Source organism: Marmota monax, unplaced genomic scaffold (genome assembly GCF_021218885.2).
Source record: "Marmota monax isolate L192 unplaced genomic scaffold, Marmota_monax_Labrador192_F-V1.1 WCK01_AAM20220418_F8-fsc00036, whole genome shotgun sequence".
Taxonomy (NCBI): Eukaryota; Metazoa; Chordata; class Mammalia; order Rodentia; family Sciuridae; genus Marmota; species Marmota monax.
In genome coordinates this window covers 4,449,647-4,471,445 of record NW_026694491.1, presented here as the reverse complement: position 1 = coordinate 4,471,445, position 21,799 = coordinate 4,449,647, and the positions used below count along the sequence as shown (strand labels likewise).

Here is a 21,799-nt window from a genome sequence, read left to right as displayed (position 1 = left end):
TTCAATATGGAAGCCCTTCAAGTATTTAAAGGCAGTCATCAACTTAACTTTTACTATCTTGTCTCATATCTCATGGTTTCTTGACCATTACCACTCTGGCTGAGAGGCAAATGTCCTCTACTTTATTTAAATGCATAAGCTACTGATGACAATATTTTCTAGCTATTGTTTCCTTTGTGATGTAAAACATTTCTGAATGTTTCTTTTTTTCCAATTTTATTCTTTAAAAAAAATTTTTTTTTTAGTTTTAGATGGACACAATACCTTTATTTATTTATTTTTATGTGGAGCTGAGGATCAAACCCAGTGCCTCACCTATGCAAGATGAGCACTACCACTGATCCACAACCCCAGCCCCAGTTTTATTATTTTTAATCCACTTGAATCTCAAAGGTTTTTCGAAAGCCTAAGAAATATATTCCGATTTTTTAAAGACTCTCAATATTTGGGAAGCTATTTGGGAAGAAATGGAGCTGACTGATTGGAGATAGTGGTGTGAGAGGGGGAAAAAATGTGTTGTTTTTAGATGCACTGGTTTATGTAGCCTCTTGGGCAATTACTTCCAGTCCTGGTAAGACAGGGCTGGAAGACTGAAACTCCAATGCCATTTATCTTGGGAGGTGAGGAAGGGAGGAAAGATTCACTTCCACATCTAAATTAGAGTGTAATGATATCCTCTACATATTTTCATATCATCTGTCATCTGTGTTATTTAGATCATGAGAAAATAATAGCTCTGGTCACATGCCAACTAAATGGACAGGCAGACTGGCCAATGAGACTGAGGTAACGGGTGGAGGTGTGGGAAGGCAGCAGTAGTCTAAATATTTAATAGTTACAGAATCAGTTCCCTGTCTCCTACTCAGATGAAGTGATGAAGGTGACTGACTGGAAGCTGACCAGGAGACTAAAATGGGCTCTGGGGATGATAGCACCAGGGGCCAGATCCAGGTGTAACATAGCAACCTGTAGCCAGGGCCTGCTCCATAGGCTATCCTCACAGCACCTGCCAGGCTGTCTCTAAGTAACTAAATTCTTTATGAAGTTGGCTTTTAAAGGAGGAGGAGAACTAAAAAGAAGCAGAAATAATTCTTCACTGAACTCCTTCCACCTGTGCCTGGTGTGTGTTTTATAAAGTTCTTGGAAAACAGGTGTGTGAGTTCTGGTTACAGTATTTCAAATTGATAATCTTTTAAACATGTTATAAATCCCTGACTAATTTGAACAGGGCCTTAAGAGAGATTTTGAAAAGCATTTTATTTTAAAAGTCCATAAATCTTAATGACAAACCACAGAGTATCTACACTTAACAAAAGAACAAGGCGAGTCCAGATAGGGAACCCAAAGGAGGGCCCAGCACCTAACTCCCTTGCTCTCTCCAAGTTCACTACAGAGCAACCTCTTAATAGAATCACTTGGAAATTCCTTCATGAATCTGAAATACCAACAAGACGTAGGTGGATACATTTCTTTCAGTTTTGATAAGACATTTTACTTTAAGCTCATACTTTTATCTTAGGGTAACACCGCCATCTAAGAATATCTTTAGAAGCTTAGTTCCTTATCTTGTACTTGGCATTCATAATATAATTTCAAAAGAATTTGTAAAGTCACAATAGATAGGTTGACCTAAATAGGGATTGCAGAGACATGTATTGTCGTTTTACATCTGATTTTTTCATTTTTCTCTAAATCTGTTACTGCCTAAGATGGCTGGTCCACTGCTTTAATACAAACTATGTAATTTTTTAAATATTTATTTTTTAGTTGTAGTTGGACACAATACCTTTATTTATTTATTTTTATGTGGTGCTGAGGATCGAACCCAGGGCCTCCAGCATGCTAGGCGAGCACTCTACCACTGAGCCACAACTCAAGGCCCAAAAACTATGTAATTCTTTATATAATATTAGCAACTAAGATTGATGCTGTTCTCTAACTAAATCTGTGTCTGAAAAGGCTAAGTAAAAAAGGTAGTTCTTTGGTGCTCTTAGAAACATGGACAGACAACCAAAGTTAGTACAAGAAGTGTCTAATTTACAACTGGTTTATGTTCCAAAAATGTACTGTGGGTCAACTGTGTGAGCTTTAGAATGCATTTTAGGTCTATTTCAGAGCCTGGTACAGTGGTAGACACATAGAGGGCCTCCACATATTTACTGGATGAATACGTGAACTAGCCCCAAATGTCCTCTTCATTAATAACATAATAGAATTACAATATTAATTAGCACTTACATGTCCCTTTGCATTTATAAAATATGTGCCTTATCTGGGCTGGGGTTGTGACTCAGTGGCAGAGTGCTTGCCTCGAACATGTGAGGCACTGGGTTTGATCTTCAGCACCACATAAAAATAAGTAAACAAAATAAAAGATATTGTGTCCATCTATAACTAAAAAATAAAAAATATATTTTAAAAATATGTGCCTTATCTTAGTCTTTCTCACAGTGACCCAATTTAAAAATGAAGATCCTAATGTTTCTAGAATAAAAAGCCAGCCACTTAGGCTGCATTGAAGGTTCAAGTGTGAGCTGGAACTGAGCAGCTGCAATGGATGTGGAGAACTCATGTAAGAGCCAGAACTGCCAGAAACTGGATGGACCAGAAGTCCAACTCCCATCCTCATACTGCCATATGGCATCTGGCAAAATTCAAAATATGGATAAAATGTCATCCATGAATACAAAGTAGAGATTCGGAGAGTAGGGACCTGGTAGGTGGGGCACTTAAGGGACTCCTTATGTTTGTTCATGAAGAAGAGAAGCTCCTTTTGCAGTAGCAAGAAATATGATCTCCCCTATGTAGTTACCCCACATCTGAGGGTGCCTGCTTGGCTAGCAGAAAGACTAACTGACCTAGCTCTGCAGTACCTAACACAGCTCTCGGCTATTGGAATAGCTGGATGTAAAGGATTTTCTTAAGTCAGAATGTGTGCATTCAGAGTTGAATGGGACATGAAAGGTCCTGAGACAAACCTCTGATTCAGCACATGATTCTTTCTATAACATTTCTCACTGTGGATCATTTGGCCTTTGCTGAAACATTTCATGGAACAAGAAAATGGAGAGAGTTCACTTGTCTTTGGACACATCCAGATTTTAAGAAAGTCTTTCTTTGGTCATACTCTTGCCTTCTGAAAAGCATCAGAGTCCATTTAATCCCTCTTCAAACATCTAAAGAATGCTAGCAATTCCTGAACATCCATAAATCCTCTCTCATAGGCGAAATATCCCAAGTTAATTGTTCATTATATAACAAGGCTCCTAATTGATCTCACCAGTTCTGCTCAGCTTTCTCCAAATAGGAATATCTTGACCTGAGCATAATATTCTAGCAATGCATTGAGTGAAACAGAGGACAGGAGGACTATTTTCTCCTTTGTTTAGAACATTGTTTGGCTAATGTTGTGCATTAGCTTTTTTGGCAGTCATGATGTATTGTTGACCCACATTGCAATCAGTCAATACTACCCTCAAGTTATTTTCTCATGACCACTTAATAAGTCACACCTCTCTAGTGGTAGTACAGCTGATTTTTGAAAAGATAAATTTATACCATTATTATCTCATAAGTTTTGCCCAAGGATATTTCACACTGACCCCTACCATTTTGTTATCCCTACACAAAAGAACTGTTGATGGATCTCCACTTCCCACAGACCTTGAGCCTCCAGGGTCAGCTCATCTCCTGTGCCTCTCTCTTCCACAACACCCACCACACCACACTCTCCAACCATTCTGAAGCTTGACCTTCCTTATTCATGTGCACTTTCCTTGGAATTCCCTTCTCCAATTTTTAAGTGTAATCCATCCTTTAAGAGACAGCGATTTTAAAAGTCCCAACCAGACTGTGAACTCCTTAAAAATAGGAATATACTGTAATGGAATGCAGGTAATAGGGAAAAGACATAGCTTAGAATTTTTTTTGCAAAAAAAAATTGTTGCATATTTTGGCAACGAAAATGATATAAACCTCTCCTTCTCCTAAGAAAGTTTCTCCACAACTAGTTTCTCCTCCAAACTCTAGAAAAGCAAGTTAGATTTGGCTTACTTGAAATAGCAGTTCTTTAGGAGAGAGAGTAACAGGCTTGGCAGTTTATCTGAGAGAATCAAATAGCCGCACAATTCTGTCGAGAGGTAGGGTCATAAGGCAATTGTTTTTCAGAATCACAAAACAACCACTCTTATAGCCAGTGCAGCACCATGGCAAGGAGCAGGGCTTGCAACCCTGCAGAAGTACCACACAAAGCACCCTTCCCAATCACTCCATGATATTGATGAAAAATTAAGTGAATCCCTGAGTGAATCTTTATATGCTCCTTATGCTGTTTTCAAAGAGGTGATGATAGATTCGTGCCTTTCATCCAAACAGCAGCCCTTTGAGCCAGGCCTCTCAGATTAGGGATAGAGCCTGTGCTTTGGGTTTGCAGAAGATGGGATTCATGATGTCATTATATGCATCAATTGTCTGCCTAAGGATCTTTCATTCTGGTTTATGAGACACTTGACAGGCTGTCTCTCCAGCATACTATTTGTTGTGACTGAATATCTGATACTCCGCCATAAAAGTGCTTTAAATCACAAAAAAAGCAATGAAAAGTTGTCATCAATAATAATAACAATGGTGATGCCTCAGAGTGCATTTATTTGATTCCTTCTATTTAGTACGTCACATAGCATGTTAGAAGCCAAGATCGTTTTCTCAAGGTGTGGTCTGCACTTCCTTAAGGACTCACTAAAGAGGGGATAAATGCTATGATAGAGGTGAACATAGGGTACTGTGGGTGCACATATGTGATGCACATGCATGGTTCACCTAACTCATAATTTTGGTAAGAGGTGAAGTTTAAGCAAAGGCCCCAAGGATGAATAGGAATCATCTAGTCATTTATCCATCCATCCATCCATCCACCCAACCACCCATCCATTCATCCATCCAAAAAATATTTGAGTCATACCTTAGCTAAGTGAAAGAACTTGGGAGAAGGGATTGGAAGAGAAGAGTCTCTCAAGCCAAGGAACCACAAGTCAGAGGGTGAGAGAGAGCTTGGCACCTTGGAGTGATATCAGTAATTCCACAGACATAGCTGGAGGCTAGAACATAGGAGACAATGGTGAGAGATGAACCAGGGGGGACTTAGTAAGGGACTAATTCTCCTCCAGGAAGTGACATTTTGCATCTAAAAAGATCCAAGTGCAATATAGAGAACAGACTGAGAGTGAGTAAAACAGAACAGAGAGAAGACACAGGACACATTGTAATCCCGTGTACAGATTAAATGAAAGGCTGGTCTGCACTAGGGTAGAAGCCCACACACTCAAGAGACACTTAAGAAGCAGAGTGGGTTAAGACCTGCTGAATATTAGAAGCTAGTTGGAGAAGAGAAAGAAATTGGGAATTGGGGCTGGGGATGTGGTTCAAGTGGTAGCGCACTCGCCTGGCATGCGTGTGGCCCGGGTTTGATCCTTAGCACCACATACAAACAAAGATGTTGTGTCCGCCAAAAAATAAAAAATATTAAAACTCTCTCTCTCTCTCTCTTAAAAAAAAAGAAATTGAGAATAACAGTTTTTCTTCTTAATGGGCCTCTCTGTGTTGGACAGTGACGCCGATTTTTACAGGTTTTATTTCTTCTGTGAGATAGGAGGCGAGTTCTTTAGCTGAGAGTGAGTAGGGACTGAGAAGGGTCTTAGAGGAGGAAAACATGGAAAAGGATCATTGCAGGAAAGGGCTGAGGAAAAAAGGATTTCTGTGGGAAGTTTGAGGGCCAAATTTACAGTGGGAAAACATAGACTTGTAGAGGAATCTCTTAGTACAATTGTGTTATTTCCCCCCAAAGAGTTCCACTGTCCAACTAAAGGAGCAAGGGCGCCAATGGAATTGAAAGAACTGTTGGAAGATTCTAGAGAAAAAACCAAGGGGCCAGGTTTAGTAGACAAACAGAGGTAGATAAATAGGAGCCAGAGAAGAGAAAATCAGTAGTCTACTGAGACATAACTAGAAGCGAAAACCAGAAAGAAAAATGGCTAGAAGTAAAAACCAGGAATTAATAGAGCACATGGGATGATGAACTCAGGGGTACTCGGCCACTGAGCCGCTGGGATTACAGGCGTGCACCACTGCACCTGGCTCAACTGTGTTTTGTCTTTGCAAAACTATATCTTTGCATTACAGCCCCTTTCCTCAGGAAGGACCTTCCAGTGGCTGGATTTTCTTCTGAAGTTTGATAGTCATTACAGAAAGAACTGTTGTTACAAAAGGGTGAGTTTTACACACCGTGGGTGTGTTAGGAAGGAAACAAAAAAGGAGAGGGTTATGGAGAGCAATGCCTATCTCTTCCGATGTAGCCCTGGTTTGAGGTGTCCGTCATTTACCTTTAGCTTTGCTTTTCGTATTTATTTATTAGTGCTGGGGACTGAATCCAGGGTGTGCTCTACCACTGAACCACATACCTCAGCCCTACCTTTAGTTATTATTTGGAGGTAGAAGTGGGGTGAGGGGACATAAAATATGAGAGAAACGTAGGAATCAATAAAGTAGACTAAGCAGTACAAGAGAGTGATCACATTTTCTCTTTTCAATTCATTTTAAAACAGAGAAGCCTTTTTTCAGTAGCAGCCAAGAGACACAATGTTAGCACAAATGAACATGATGTCATGTAGAAAGCATTTGAATATTTTTCATAATTACTTTTTTGTCTTAGGACCTGTGATTATGAGATATAAAGCAACATCAGCAAACATTGTCGAGGCCTGAGAAGACTTCTGCTCCTCTGCCAGTTGCAGGAAAGTGAGCAAGAGAGAAATAAGATATAGGAAGAAGAGTGATGTTTTGCTTTTTTGCTCATTAGCGAGAGAAATCATCCAGGAAAAGAATTTGTGTCCTAGAGATAAAATGAGATGCATGCAAAATGCCCAGCATAGAAACTGGCACATTCTAAAGGAAGCTTTAAGTGTTGGTTTTCTGTTCTCCATAACAGGGCAATTCAACATCAATATATTCAACATTAATTTAAACATTCATAAAGTTGTTTTTTAAAATCTGCATGTGAATTGAAATTCTGAAAATGTAAACACTTCTACTTAAATAGGATTAATTGTCTAGTCCCTATGCCTTAGGTAGATGCCCTTCAACATCACATTCTGCAAATCAAATTTTACAACACATTAAGCAGAAAAATGTGTACAATGCTGTTTTAACTTAATTTCCCAAACAGTGATGGCCCAGGGACATTCCAAAAATCTGCTCCTGTGACTGGAATTTTGAGAGTCAAAAGAAGGACGAAAATTTGGATGAATCAAGATGGAATACAATATGAGATCCTTGACAGCTGCAGGTCCTGAAATTAGCATTCCTCTTTCAGCATGGTGTTTTCAAAGACTTCTTCCTCCAATCTAGCATTCTAACTATGATTCTCCTTCCCTTTTCTATCCTCATTGGTTATCAAGTAATGGTTTCCATTCTCTTGGCTGGTTTTGCTTCCTCTTTTGAAAACCTAAGGTTGTTCCTCCCAACTTCTCTCTCACTTGTCATTTTAGAATTTACACCCACCATTCTGACTGTGGTAACTTAATGGTATCCAATTCACAATATGTTGCTTAGTTAAGTAACAGTTGGACCCATGAATTAATAAGACTGGTTTTTGTATATGCCTTGGGATTTTCAAAAGTGTTTTTCAGAAATGGCAGCCTCAATGGACAAAGTTTAATCCCCTCTGGGCTCAGTTTTCAGACCTTCCTCTTTTCTATCCACACCCACTCCTTGCATGATCTCATCCAGTTTCATAGCTTTAAATAGCATCTCTACACTGACGACTCCCAAATTTATGTACTTGGTCCAGACTTCTCTGGACTCTAACCTTACAGTATCTCCCATTGAATATCTAAAAGGCAGCTCACACTTAAGGATCAGTACTTAGTAGAGTAACATTCAATACAGTTAATAAACAGCATTATTATTTTATAGGTACTTTCATATAATTCAGTTCAACAAATGTATTTAGGACATTTACTCCTTATAGGGATCTGTACTGGGTACAGAAGTTGGGGGACTGGAAGCCACAGAGCAAATTCAAGGAGGACAGTGTCCCTCAAGGAGTGAACAGTGTGGGAGCAGAAGACATAGGAGACATGGCAGAATAGCTATGTGTGAGTTGCATGGTGTACAGAGTAGAGAGATCATCCTCCCTGAATTTTCAGACACTTAAGATTACTGACCACAGGCAATCACTTCCACATCATCTGACCTGATTCATCCTCCTCATCTTCCAGAGCCTCACCCTTAGAACCCCTATCCTGGTTTCTGGGGTTCTCCATTCCTTGGAGCTGCCTCATATGCCCATATAGACCTGACTTTCAAGTGCCCGCTCCTCATCTGTTCTTCATTGTCAGGCTTTAGTTTTTCAATAAGTCATTACAATAATTCAACATTTTATCGTCTAATTTCCTAAAGTTTCTAGATTATTTTAACCAAATATTGGCAAAGTAAAACCATCAAATAGACCAAAATGCAAAGCAAATAAATGCTAAAAAGACATTTTTCAAAATAGCTAGCAAGGAAATTATTTTGTTGGTGGAAAGATCCACCCTTTGAAATCAATGAACCAAGCTATTTATTGATTGGGCATCTGGGTTTGTTCTCATTGTTATGTACCTTCTTTAAATAATCTTAACTAATAGCCACATGGGTTTTATTTAAACTAAAGGCATTTTTTTTTTTTTTTGGAAATAGGCTGCTATAAATCTTAAGCCCCATCCCTAAAGAAAGGAAATAGCACTGTGGTATGTTTAATCAAAATATATAAGTATATACAACATTTTCATTTTCAAGTAAATTCAACAAAATTATATCTGAGACTATGTTTCAAGATGATACATTGATATAGCTAACTTTATCACAAATTATCAATTAAACTATAAGCATATAAGCATATACAACTCAAAACCATCACCAGAGCAATTTAGGGTTTCTTTTTTTTTCTTTCTTTTGCAGTTTGTGGTTATAATAAAAGCCTAATCATACAAATAATTTCCATGTAGTTCATTATCCCAAAAGCTCATTGCTTATTTGACTCTGAGTTACCCTCAATCACTGTTTCCCTTCCTTTTTTCTATAACATGGAGTTAATGTTGCTACCTAACCAGTGAGGGTCCTGTGAGGAGAAGGGTGCAGTGCATCCTACCAGACACGTGGGAAGGCGTCAGCAGATACCAGTCATGTCATGACTTTTAACTGTTGCTGTAGCCCCACTCCAGGAACCAAAGAAAATGAGTAGTTAACCAAAGAGTGGTGCTTAGAAAGCACTCCTACTCTTTATCTTTTAAGTTTTAAAAAATTCTAAGTATAATTTAACATATATAAATATGTAGTAAACCTGATTAAGTTGTTTTCCATTTTCTGCATACTTGTGCCAGACTGAAACACAGAGACTAATAAATGCTTGGATCTTGAGAGGCATATTATCCATGTAACATTCGGAGTATTCATCATGTCTACTCTCATATTATTTAATAAATCAGCCCATAAAAAAATTATGATGTTTACTCTTTTACCCAGCAGGTTGTTAGGACTGTGAAAGAAAGGAACGTATGTAGTTTTTGTATCTTCCATCCTAATTGCTTTGGCGCAAAGAAATTTCCACTTAAGTGTGCTTAATGGAAATAGTACTGGGCTGGAATTCAGAAAATGAAGATTTCAGTTAAGTAACTATAGACAAGTCATTTACACTCTCTTTAGGCCTCAGATTACTCATGAGCAATCTTCTTTTCCATGTGACATTTAGATTCCTTTTCATATGCTCTTATTCTAAGACACACTAGCAACACCGATTCTGCTCATTAGTAAACACTAGCAAAATTGACTTGGACCACTGTATCTCATATTAAGTTATATCCAATTTAATTTTCCCTATTCTATAGGTTAAAAGAAATGTAACCCTTACTTATAGATATTATTGACTCATGAAAACTTGGCAGGAACTCCAAGTTCATGTCACTATTCTGTCAAACACAAATCCTTCAGTATATATTTAAAATGGTAAACTATCCCCTGCTGGCATTCCCATCCCCTCCCGTTTCATTCCACCCTCATCATTTATCACAATCTTGCACACAGTATATTTCATTTTTTTTCTCTATCTTCCTATATCTCCCCATGAAGAATGTAAGTTTTATCAGGACAGGGATGTTTATGTTCGGTTTACTGCTATATCCCTAGAACCTGGAGTGGGATCTGAAAAAATAACTCAAAAATTATTTGAATGGGTGAATAAACATCATTTAAGATCCCTTACTAATTGCCCTTCCCTAAACCATAGCTTATCTGATATTACTACCAACTCAGCTTTTCCAATTAATTGGGATTTCTGAACCTCATCCCCTGCCCTAGACCTATTCATTTCTCCCTCTCTGTCCTTGCTTTTCATATCATCCACCCATAGTTTCATTCAGTTGCATATTTGATTGCCTATGTGATCCAAGTCATGTGCTCAGTGCTGGGTAGCAGAGGCAAATAAGACTGACAGATCCCTTACCCTCTTTAACAATCCTTATCTGTTCAAGGATTACTTAGAGGCCAGCTACTCCCTCCTCTCTTGACTTCTCTCACTGCCGCCTCTGACCTTATCGTCCTCCTTTTGAATGTTATATATTTCTCATACCCTAGAGAAGAGGTTGATTGAGTACTTGTAATAGTGAGTTAATGAAAGCAGGGAGTGAATGAAGCTCACTTTAAACAAGATGATACCTATATCACTTTAGAGTTGCTTTTGGTCCCTGGAGCAGATGCAGTTTTTTGAATGATAATGGAAATTCCAGTTCCATAAGTCCTGACTGTGTGGGGCCTAAAATGGTTTTCTGATCCCCAATTTCCTGTATTTTCTGTCCCCTGTGGTGATCTCAGGGTGCTTCTTTGCATCCTGAAAGAGCCTCATGAATCCATCATCTTTAGCTTCAAGGTTATTATTACCTACTGCTTCACCTAAATTGGAGACTAAGCCCCCAAGTGACAGAGTCTGGAAGTAAAACCCTGCCAAGCCCAAGCTGTCTTTTCCTTATGCCAAGGCTTTGGGAGCACTTAATGCCTCCATCGCAGAATTTTCCACATTGTGCTCTGTGGTTTTCTAGAGCTCTGAAAGTTAACTGGGGTTTGGCAAAAAGAGGGTCCCATGGCCAAACAAGTTTGGGAATTCCACACTCTATTTCTTTCACTTGGGGGTACAGGGTAAATCATAAGAATATTTATGTATTTATAAACGTTTAACTTCGTTAAACTCAGTTGGTATGATTTGAATGTATACCCCAAAAGTTCATGTGTTGGTAACTTAATCCCCAGATTCATATGTTGATGGTATTGGGAGATGAGGACTTCGGGAGGTATGTGAAGATGACTGAGTTAGTAGCTTTATAAGAAGAGAAAGAGAGATCCAAGCTAGCAAGTTTGCTGTCTAACCATGTGATGCCCTCCACCCTGTTAGGATGCAGCCCAAGATATGCAGATTGAATGTCGGTGGTATGCTCTTGGACTCCCTAGCCTCCAGAACCATGAGCCAAATAAACTTTTATTCTTCATAAGTTTCCCAGGCTCGTGTATTTCGTTATAGCCAAAGAAAATAGATTAAGACACCAGTTGGTGTTTCCCAGCCTAATCCACCCACAGGGCCCTTTTATACTAGACTATCACCAATGTCTCGAAGTTTATTACTTCTCAGGAGAAAACTGTTCAGCAGATTCTTTTTTATCTTGACGTCATATCCAAATGAATAGCAACAAATGGCTTTGTGAGACTGAGAGAAGGGAAGATGTGCATACCTCTCCCTGAAAGCAGTTCTGGGGGGTGGTCAATAATTGAGGGAGAATGTAGTTTAATGGAACTAATATTCGCCTTCAGGTCAGAATAGTGTGACATAGTCCTAGCTCTGTCCCATAACTCACTGCATATTGTTGGGCAAATCACTTTACCTTTGAGCCTCAGTCTGGTCTCCTGGGAAGTTGATGTGTTTTTGGATATAACCACACCCCATTCTTTGAAACTGCTGACCAGTTTAGGGAGTTCGTGTTTAACTTTGGTTTAAAAAATTATCTGGGGCTGGGGTATAGCTTAGTGGTAGAGCAATGCCTAAATGTACAAGTCCCTGGGTTCAATCTTCAGCACTACAAATAGAAAAAAAGAAAAGAAAAGAAAAAGTGCTCTTCTATGTGGATTTTTGTGCCTATAATTTTAAAGTCCTCTTTGAGAAGGTTGGTTGCTTTAGCTCTGTTGATGGAGGTATCTTTTCTTCAGACATAAAGCTAGAGGATCTCAAAGCCCAAAGCCAAAACAGTACTTTTGAATGAACACAGGAAACAAATTATATCTGGGATATACTTATGTTAGCCTGAATAGTAGAATAATACCCACAGAAGTTGTAAGAAGTCTTACTTAGAGTGCAGGAAGAAACAGGTCTGTTATAAACAAGGAATAAATAAAAATTGATTAATTGGCTTATTTTTCTGAGAACTGAATTTCCAAAGATAGAGATTGATGCTATAAAGTTGTAACTGCAAAATGATGTAGCTCAGCACTACTTTATATTCTAAAATAACAGAAGACAGTTAGGTTATAGTTCTTTCTGGGGAGGATAATTATAATTATCTTGGAGGAAGACTTTCTGAAAAAGATGAGTTCACAAATCTGTTCTCTGAAGGGAAGAAATTCTATGACTTAATGTAGACTTGCAAATATGCTCTAGGGGGAATTAAGTTGCACTTAATGTTTTTCTTGCCCCTAAAATATAAGTCTGCTGAATTAACAGCAGCAATTAAAAACATTTACAGGGGCTGGGGATGTGGCTCAAGCGGTAGCACGCTCGCTTGGCACCCCGGGTTCGATCCTCAGCACCACATACAAACAAAGATGTTGTGTCTGCCGAAAACTAAAAAAAAAAAAAAAAAAAATTCTCTCTCTCTCTTAAAAAAAAAATTACAAACTGGATAAAACCAGCATCTGTACATTGAAATAACTAACATAAATTGTAATTGCTGTTTGCTTGGAATTTGATGCAAACATTGATGACAATAAGTCAGATTTTGTTGCCACTATAGGTCAGGTAACTTACTTTAATCACCTCTAAGTAACTGCTAGAGTGCTGTAATCAATTCAATGTGATATTTGCTAAGGGAGTGTTGCCTGCCATCTGGTTACTAAAACTGTATTTTTGCTACTTCATAGATGCACATGACCCAGTAGCACTGAGATGGAAGGACCTGATAGGAGACCATGGATCAATTCCAAAGCAATCTGAGAGTTAAAGCCATTTGTTTGTTTTCAACACAAAGTGTTCTCCACATAAGAAAGCAATGAGTCGAACTTATCTATCTCTTTCCTGTCCTGATACCTTTAAAAACATCCATCATAATAGGGTGTAAAGGAGCTTACAATATTAAGAGAACCTTAGGGACCATGAAGAAGAATGGCACAATTGGTGTGCTGCCTGCCCTGGGTCCTACTTGGTTCTGGGGCCAGAAGCCCTATTCTTGTGGTCTCTTCAGAAGAATAAGTAGGTGGACAACATGTTGGAAGTCTCTTATGGAGAATAGTGGGAGAAGTTCCCAGAGCAATCTTTTCATCAGGCCCTGGTAAACAGAGTGCCCCACCAACCCAAAGGCAGAATTAGCACCAACTACAGTGCCTGACACATAGCAGAACTCAATAAATTTTTATTAAATAAAGCCATCTGGGAAATTTTCGACTAATTATATAAAGGACTGCTAGATGTGTGCTTTGGTGTTCGTAGCCATTGTAATATGTACTCTGGGTGTATGACACCTGGTCTGCTTTCTCAACCTTCCTATTATTGACATGTTGAGGTAGATAATTCTTTGTTGGGTGTAGAGGAAGGAATGCTGTCTTACACATTGTTAGCAGCCTCCCTGGCTCCCAACCACTTGAAGCCGGTAATGTCCTCCCTCTCAAATGTCTCCAGACATTGCCAAGTGTCCTAATGTCCATGGATGGAGGTGACATCACCCCTAGTCAAGAACCACTTACTTATTCTGAATATTCATGATATATTTCAGAATTAGAATGATAATCCTCTCTCTTCTCTTTAATCTGTTTTCATCTAGTTTTCTCTGAATGTCTTCACATATATGGCAGAATCTAAGTACCCCCTTAGGAAAGGAAAATATTAGAGAGAAAATATTCCACCCAACAATTGGACCAGCAGCTAAAGAGACTGTTTTGCACAATGTGAATGAGCTGGTCTTGAACCCAGGGTAGACCCAACTCCCTAAGCTGGAACAGATGTTGTCTGTAAACCCCAAAGGAACCTTACATCTTAAACTATCTTCATTTGTTTGCTACGCACTCTTGGAATCTTAACAGTAAAACTCCACTGTCACACAGAAGTATCCTTCTGGGCAACAGATTTTTTTTTTCCTCTGTTGGCTTTGTTTTTATTTATTTCCTATTTATGTTAACAGTATCAGGAAAGTACCAGTGTGGGCTCCAGGAACAGGCTGTCTTTGTAACTCCTTCCCCCTTCAGTAACACATGTAATCCTGCCAACTGAAGAAACCATTAGCCTTTTAGATCTCTAAAGCAGAGCATGTGCCTACTCTTTCTTAAAATGAAAAAAAAAAAAATAGAATCTTAGAATTCTGTCTTAAACACAGCCAATGGGCAACCTGCTTGGAAATGACTGCACATCCATATCCAAGGATGGGAAATAATTTATGACAAATAAAGCTCATGAAAAATTCTAATTTCATTCATGTTGCTACAAGTACAGCTTCATGCTTTAAAAAAATGTGGGCTGGTAACATTTTTCTACCTTACTTTACTTACAGTGTAGAGTTAAATAGGTGCCCTTACCTCTCCTCCAGTGCATGGGAAGGGATTGGAGTATCTAGAGGTGCAGATAGCTCCCTTCTTGACAACATCATCTTCCAGGCCAAACGTAGCTGAGCAGTTAGTGGCAAAGTACTTGTAAGGCTTCCATGTCTTTCCAAAGTCCTGGGACCGTTCCAGCACCATGGCCGCAGGCCTGGGGGACTTGAACACCATAATTAGGTGAGTGAAGTAGAATTCAGCTTCCAGGTCTAACTGGATCTTTTCTCTGTGCACATCCTCTGCAGACTGCCACCATGTGCGGGGGAACCTGAAGGACGAGTCTGCCATGGCAGATGGCAGATGAGCCAGGTGAGGGTGGGCAGCATTGCACTTGTCACATTTGGGCTGCCTGCAAGTGAGATCTGCATTCTCGCTGTAAAAGCAGTACAGTTCAGTGGCATTCTGACCGCAGGTGGTGTCTGCCCAGAGTTTTCTCCCTAAGGCCAAATTCCCCATCCGAGGGTTGCAGGCTTTTTCACAGCGGGAACTGGCTCCAGCTACTCCACTCAGTCCTGAGGAGGGGAAAGCACATGTCATTAGGAAAGCTCTTCTGTCTACCTGGTTCAGCAGCCACAGCCAAGGTATCCCCAAAGAACTTGACACTTTCTCTAATGGGCTGATTTGATCATGAACATAGGTCTGTACACATACACATTTGTGTATCCAAGTGTTTGATTTTTATGTTCAGTTATAAAATTCACATAAGAGAAAATGTCATGTAGAGTGAGGGAAAATGCAAACACTGGGATGAAGAATATTGGCCTAATATTTTTGAGAACTTTGTATCATAAATATTCTATATTTTTGAAATATAATTTTTTAAAGTCATGACTGAAATTATAGCCCCCAAACCCATTCTTTCAAGATCACCTAGTCTTTCAAATATAATTTGAGTCCTTAGCAATTATCTAACATGTTTATTATAAAAGTGCATTTAGGGGCTGGGGTTGTGGCTCAGAGCTAGAGCACTCGCTTAGCATGCGTGGGACACTGGGTTGAATCCTCAGCACCACATAAAAATAAAAAAAGGTAGTGTGTTCACCTATAACTAAAAAAAAATATAAATGTTTAAATAAAAGGAGTGCATTTAGGAGGAAATGCAGAATTCTACTTTCTTTATATTTTTAAGCCAATGAAAAGATAAATTCCCTAGGAAAAGCAATATGCGATATTTAATAAACATGTAATAATACAATAGGACCTCATTGAGGGAGGCAAAGCCAGAAACCACTGGATGGCAAATGTGCAAAATCCATTTCTAATACTAAGTAAACATAACCATGAAAAAACCCTCCAAACTGCCAAATGACAGGAAAGCTTATTTTACATGTTCTCTGCCTCTTGAGTGCCTCTACCTATGACAGGTTACATAGCAGTTACCTGTTTGCTTAACAAGAGAATGTTTACACTCTGGCAGTCACTAACACATCTTTAACTATTGACTGTGAACTAAAACACCTTCTTAAAGAAACACACTCTTCCCCCCAAAGGTCCAAGAGACCTTAATGTTTCAAAATTACTTAAAATTATAAACATTATCCACTTATTAACATCCAGACTACAAATCATAATCCTTTAATTTGGGTCTGTCATTTTAATTATGAATACTTTTAAGCAAAATCACCTATTTTAAAAGCTAAAACAGAGAGGAAAAGAAGGAAAAAGAAACCAAACCCCAAATTCTGGCTAATTGAACGTTTCTGCTTAAAAGGGAGCACTTCTGAACTGTTATCACTGTGGTATTGAAGAGAGCCAAATGACAGCTTTGGCTGAAAAGGAGACGGAGATGTTTCAAGGCTGATTGACAATCATCAGCCCCATGTAGTCTTGCAACCAAAATAAAGGGCATTATTTTCTAAATGTCAAATTAAAGTGTGTACTATGCCTGGCTCTATTTGCCATTGTTCTGATTAGCTGAAGCAACAGTTGCTTGTGGCCAGAATCACACAAACACACGGTGTGCTATGACTCACCTGTAAAGCATTTCGGGGGAAAATCATATACTGCCTGTACAAGTATTTTTGACTTGAAACACTTGCCTTGTGATATTTATTTACAACCTCTTGAATGCTTGCATGTTTTTGCCATAACATGGTTTAAAAAGGGAAAATCTTGTTGAAGTTCACTTTTTGGTTGGAGGAGCATATGTTAGTGCACATAAGGGTGTATAAGCAAGAAAAACTAAAGAAAGAACAGACCTTTAACAGTTCCTGGGGGGTGCTAAATAATTTGTAAATGCCCTACATTAATAAGTCTAGAAAAGATTTGATAATAAATAATAATAATCAGTGAATAAAATACTTGGAGATTACTAAAAAAGTGACTCTCCAAGTACACCGGGGATGCTTCTCTGACTGACTGCTTTAGGGGTGTGTACTCTAAAGCCTGCATTTTATCAGGTCCCAGAGGTTCTGGGAGGAGAGTGGAAGGAGCTAAGGGAAGAGATGCGTGCGATCCATCAGTGCTCTTCTATAGCCTACACTCCTCTTTCTGGAGCAAGCGAGGTTCACCTGCAAGCCTGGATGGCTGAGGGTCCCTCACTTTCTTTCCTCTTTACCCGCACAGCTAGCTGCATTTATGCCTAACTGGAAACAAGGTGACCCGCACGAGGGAGGGACAGGAGCAGAAGGGGCTCCCGAATTTAGAAACAGCGAGTTGGGAACGGGTGGCCTAGGGCAGTCCAAGAAAGCCAGGACAAGAGTGGGAGGGAGAGGGCATCTGACGACGCCTCTGCCGGTTGTCCAGTTACCGAGACAGGGAGCAGACCCGCCTCCGACCTCCCGCAGAGCCTCGGCCAGGGTACCAATTCCCCAGGGGCGGCCAGCCAGCTCCGTGCAGGGTGATCACCACCTATCGTCCTAACCCGGAGTCCCACTGCGTTCCAGTCACCCCGGGGAGAGGGCACTCACCCCCGCCCCAGGTGGCCCTACCTGGTTCCCTAGTCACCTGCGCTAGGTTGGGGACGTTGGTGATCGCTCTCAACGAGAGACACGCCCAGGCCCACGCGCGCCCAGGGTCGCTGGGCCACCGTTCCTCATCACTCCTCAGGCCATGAAGTGCCGGGGGATGGCGAGCTGGGTCCTTTGTTCCCTCACAAAGTGGAGAAACAGTTTTTTTAACAAACTAAATCGAGAAAGAAACCCAGGTCGCAGTATCTCTAGTAGGACGCACCCAGGATATCGGGTTATCCCAGGGCAAGTGTATCTCGGTTGCAAAAAATATCAATGGTATTTGAAACTGCGGGGCCCCGGGGAAAGGAGGCGGAACATGGCCACTCATTTCATCCTCAGGAGCCGAGCTCTGAGCTCCCAGCCCGGCCCTCTGCACCCCTGAGTTTCGAGCTGGGGAATAGAAGGAGCGAGGGAAGGGGGGTGGGGGCCCGGCAGCGTCACCACCCACCTGCGGCCACCGCGGAGCAGCCCCAGAGCAGCAGCAGCCGCGCGCAGCTCCCCATGGCCGGGAGCAGCCGGGAGCAGCCGGGAGCAGCCGGGCTGGGCGGTTGCGGGAGGGAGCCGAGACCTCCCGGCTGTGGGATGAAGCGGCAACCGTCCTCAGGAGAACCCGGGGCTCTTTATTTCTTCCTCCTCCTGGGGCGCTAGGCTTGGTCAGTGGGCACCCGTGGCGCGGAGCCGTGGGCCGGGGCCGCGCCGGGCGGTGGGGTGACCCTCGCGCACCGGCCTGGCGGGGCCCGGGCACCTCGGGGGCGGCGGGAACCCGGGGACCATAGCCGGCCTGGCCGCGCTGCCCGGCCGAGAGGTCCTGAGGGCTTCTCCGCCGCTAGCCTGGGGCTCGGCGCCCGAAGCCGCCGCTGAACTTTGCGAGACCTTTCACTTCCCGGCCGTCCCTGCCGCCGCTGCCGCCTCCTGGGCGTCCTCCTCCGCTTTTACCACCTCCTCTGGTTGCCGCGCCTCGGTCCCGTCCTTCTCCATGGGCAGTTCCATGGGATGCATTTTTATTGCACCGACACAGCGGCGCTCCGGTGCCAGCCCTCCTCCCCTCGCACCTCCACCCCTTCCTCCCGCCCGCCCCCCGTGCTTGACAGCCCGGGCGGTGCAGCCCGCGCGGCCGGGTCGCCGCGTCGCCGCCCGGGGAGGGGTCCACCGCGCCCCGACCAGCCACCCCCGCGGCCGTCTGGTCCCGCCCGCCTCAGCCAGGCGCGCGCCCTCCCCTCGGTCCCCAGCTGCCCTGGCGCCCCTCCCGGCGCGCGCCCTGCATCTTCCTGCGTGACCCCCCTGGTGTCCTCCAGCACCCACAGGCCTCCCCTGGGAAGCAATCTCCCACCTTCTCCCGGAACATTCCTGAGAGCAGTTGATTCCCTCTTGGTCAGGTCAGGGCATGCCAAGGGGCTTAAAAAACCGCGAAACAGGCTAGCGCCTACTTTTCACGTCCCCCAGCAAAACAAGCCCTCCCTCTTCTTTCTGCCAGCCCTTCTTCGCGAGTCCCACGACCCGGGTTCGGAACCCCCAACTCAGACCCCGGTACTGGCACCGAGATCGCGCCACTAAGTAGCATTCGCTGCTTCTCTGCCACCTTTTGGGGATGGGGGCGCTTCCGGGCTAAACACTCACTGTCTATGGGTCTGAGGGTGTAGCCAGGTGTAAATGGGGTTCTTTAATCATACTCAGGGTGCTGCAAGAAAAGGGTCACGGGATTAGTTAGTGAACTGTTGAAGAACATCTTTCTCATAATTACAAAGAATTCTTTGGTCCTTCCACGCACTCTCACTCTATAGAGTATGGTGTGCTGTGCAACAATAATGTTATGAAATAACTCATGGGCAAAAATTTAGTAGTAACCACAAGCAGCTAATTAGGATAGATAGGATTGCTCAGGGCTGGTGTTTATGGAAGGAGATTAAATAGCACTGGAGTCTGGGACTTTTGCAAGTTCTGTGAAAATGTAATTCTGCTTACATATTCAGGGAAATTGGCAAAAGTTAAGACAAATGCAATTTTGTATTGCAGCGTTCGGTTTGTGCCTTTGAATATTTCCCAGAAAATTAAGTACTTTACAGATACCATTCAGTTATTGTGTGTATTGCAAGTGGGAATAATTCAGCCTTGGGGCACATGTAGAATTATTTATAATGATCCCAATCCAGTTCCTCAGGGGAGAGATAAACCTATTATATAATGTTATATATAAGAAGTTTATCTCTTCCAGGAGGGAACTGGATTGAGGTCAGAATAATCCACTTGGGAAACATTAAAAGTTATTCTTTTGATTGACATTAGGAAGTGGCAAACCAGTGTGTCACAGCAACACATATGACATTTTCCATTTAGAAAACAAATCCTTTTTTAACTATTGGGGGACTTTCTTCATATCATATAGACAGGCTCCTAATGACAAGTCATTAAAACACCTCTCCAACTGTACTTTTTATTGAAATTGTTAACAGCCTAAGACTCAGCACAATATTAACCTAATTGCCAAGGGAAGTAAAAGCAGAGAAAACATTTATTATTAATTCTGGGTCTACTATGTTTAGGCACAACTATTCCATTTCTTATTATAAATTTCAGAACCATTAACTATCTGCAAAGATCCTGCATAGATAATATACTTCCTTGATTGCTCTATAACTGGTTCTTGTTTATTTTAACAAGACAATACACTCCTTAATGGTAGGACAGCCTCTTGTATTTAGTCTATACAAAACATTTTCTTATATTCATTATTCTTTTGGGGGGAATGGTACTGGGAATTGAACTCAGGGCCTTGCACATGTTAGGCAAGCACTTTACCACTGAGCTACATCCCCAGTCCATATTCATATTCTTAACTGAAAATACCTACCAGACATATAGTACACGTTTGTTAAATTTTTGGTTTTGGTATTGGGAATTGAACCAGAGACACTACCAGTGAGCTGCATTTCCAACCCTTTTTATTTTTTAAGTTGCTCAGGCTTGCTTCAAACTTTGGATCCTCCTGCCTCAGCTTTCCAATTCACTGGGATTACAGGTAGGAACCATGACACCCAGTTCCTTAAATGTTTTTGACTGAGTTATGTATTGCTATATACTAAGAACAGAGACTAAGAAGAAAATCAGTGAAATGAGAATGATTCCCCATATTTGAAAGGAATCTGTTCATTCTACACCAATACTTTATATATAAACCATCTCAGAAGGAAAAAGAATCAGCATTCTAATCAGTTTCATTTGCTTATACAGCCTAAATTGTTACAAATTATACTTTCATTTTGAAGTTGCTATTAAAGTAAGCTTAGGTAAATCTTGTTTAATGGTAAACATCATTGACTATGATTGTGTTTTTTTTTTTAATTTTAATAATGGATTAAGAATTTTTAATAGTATGAATTAGTAGGAAGTTTAGCAAACTTATAAAACTTCAATAACAAGTTTTCAGAAACCATACAATTGGCAAAATTAAATCTAGAACATTCTTGATAACTTGGAAGAAGTCTGAAAAGGACTTTAATAATTAAAATAGTAAAAAGTCCATGTACCAAAGAACATACCCATAGGAGAGCTCTTCAGGGTCTCATTTAAATTACTCGTGTGTGTGTGTGTGTGTGTGTGTGTGTGTGTTGCTGGGGATTGAACCCAGGGCCGAACACAAGCTAGGCAAGCCCTCTGCCACTGAGCTATTCCCCAGGTTTGAATCCCCAGCCCCTGTTTATGCTATTTTAATGTTTGGTTATGATGTTTTCCTAGACCATAGCATAGTAGAAATGTTGAAATGAATCAGGATTCTATTTAAATTTCAGACAGCCTAGTAATAAGGAGGATGGGGAAACTATGAAAAGCAGACACACGGACAAAACAAAATCAGTAACAACAAAACCTCCAAACACAGCAGCCTAAGGCCTTTTAGTACAGAGGCAAAGCACCAGAAGGCAATAAAGGCATCACTTTTTTACAACTTAGTAAAATAACTAAGGTCTCTAATAAATCATAGA

At 41.1% G+C, this 21,799-nt stretch overlaps 1 protein-coding gene across 2 annotated transcripts in view; it reads right to left on the bottom strand.

Moving 5' to 3' along the window:
- Ntn4 (netrin 4) overlaps positions 1 to 18,868 on the bottom strand; it is a 106,815-nt gene extending 87,947 nt beyond the window's left edge. Inside the window, exons 1-2 of one of the 2 annotated variants that reach the window (XM_058571290.1) lie at positions 18,271 to 18,868; positions 14,854 to 15,383 (exon numbers count right to left, since the gene is read on the bottom strand). In XM_058571290.1, the coding sequence (XP_058427273.1) occupies positions 14,854 to 15,383; positions 18,271 to 18,325 (585 nt within the window). In that variant the 5' untranslated portion in view covers positions 18,326 to 18,868. The remainder of the gene's footprint in view (positions 1 to 14,853; positions 15,384 to 18,270) is intronic. The other variant, XM_046419326.2, reaches the window with a different exon arrangement.
- Positions 18,869 to 21,799: the final 2,931 nt, after the last annotated feature.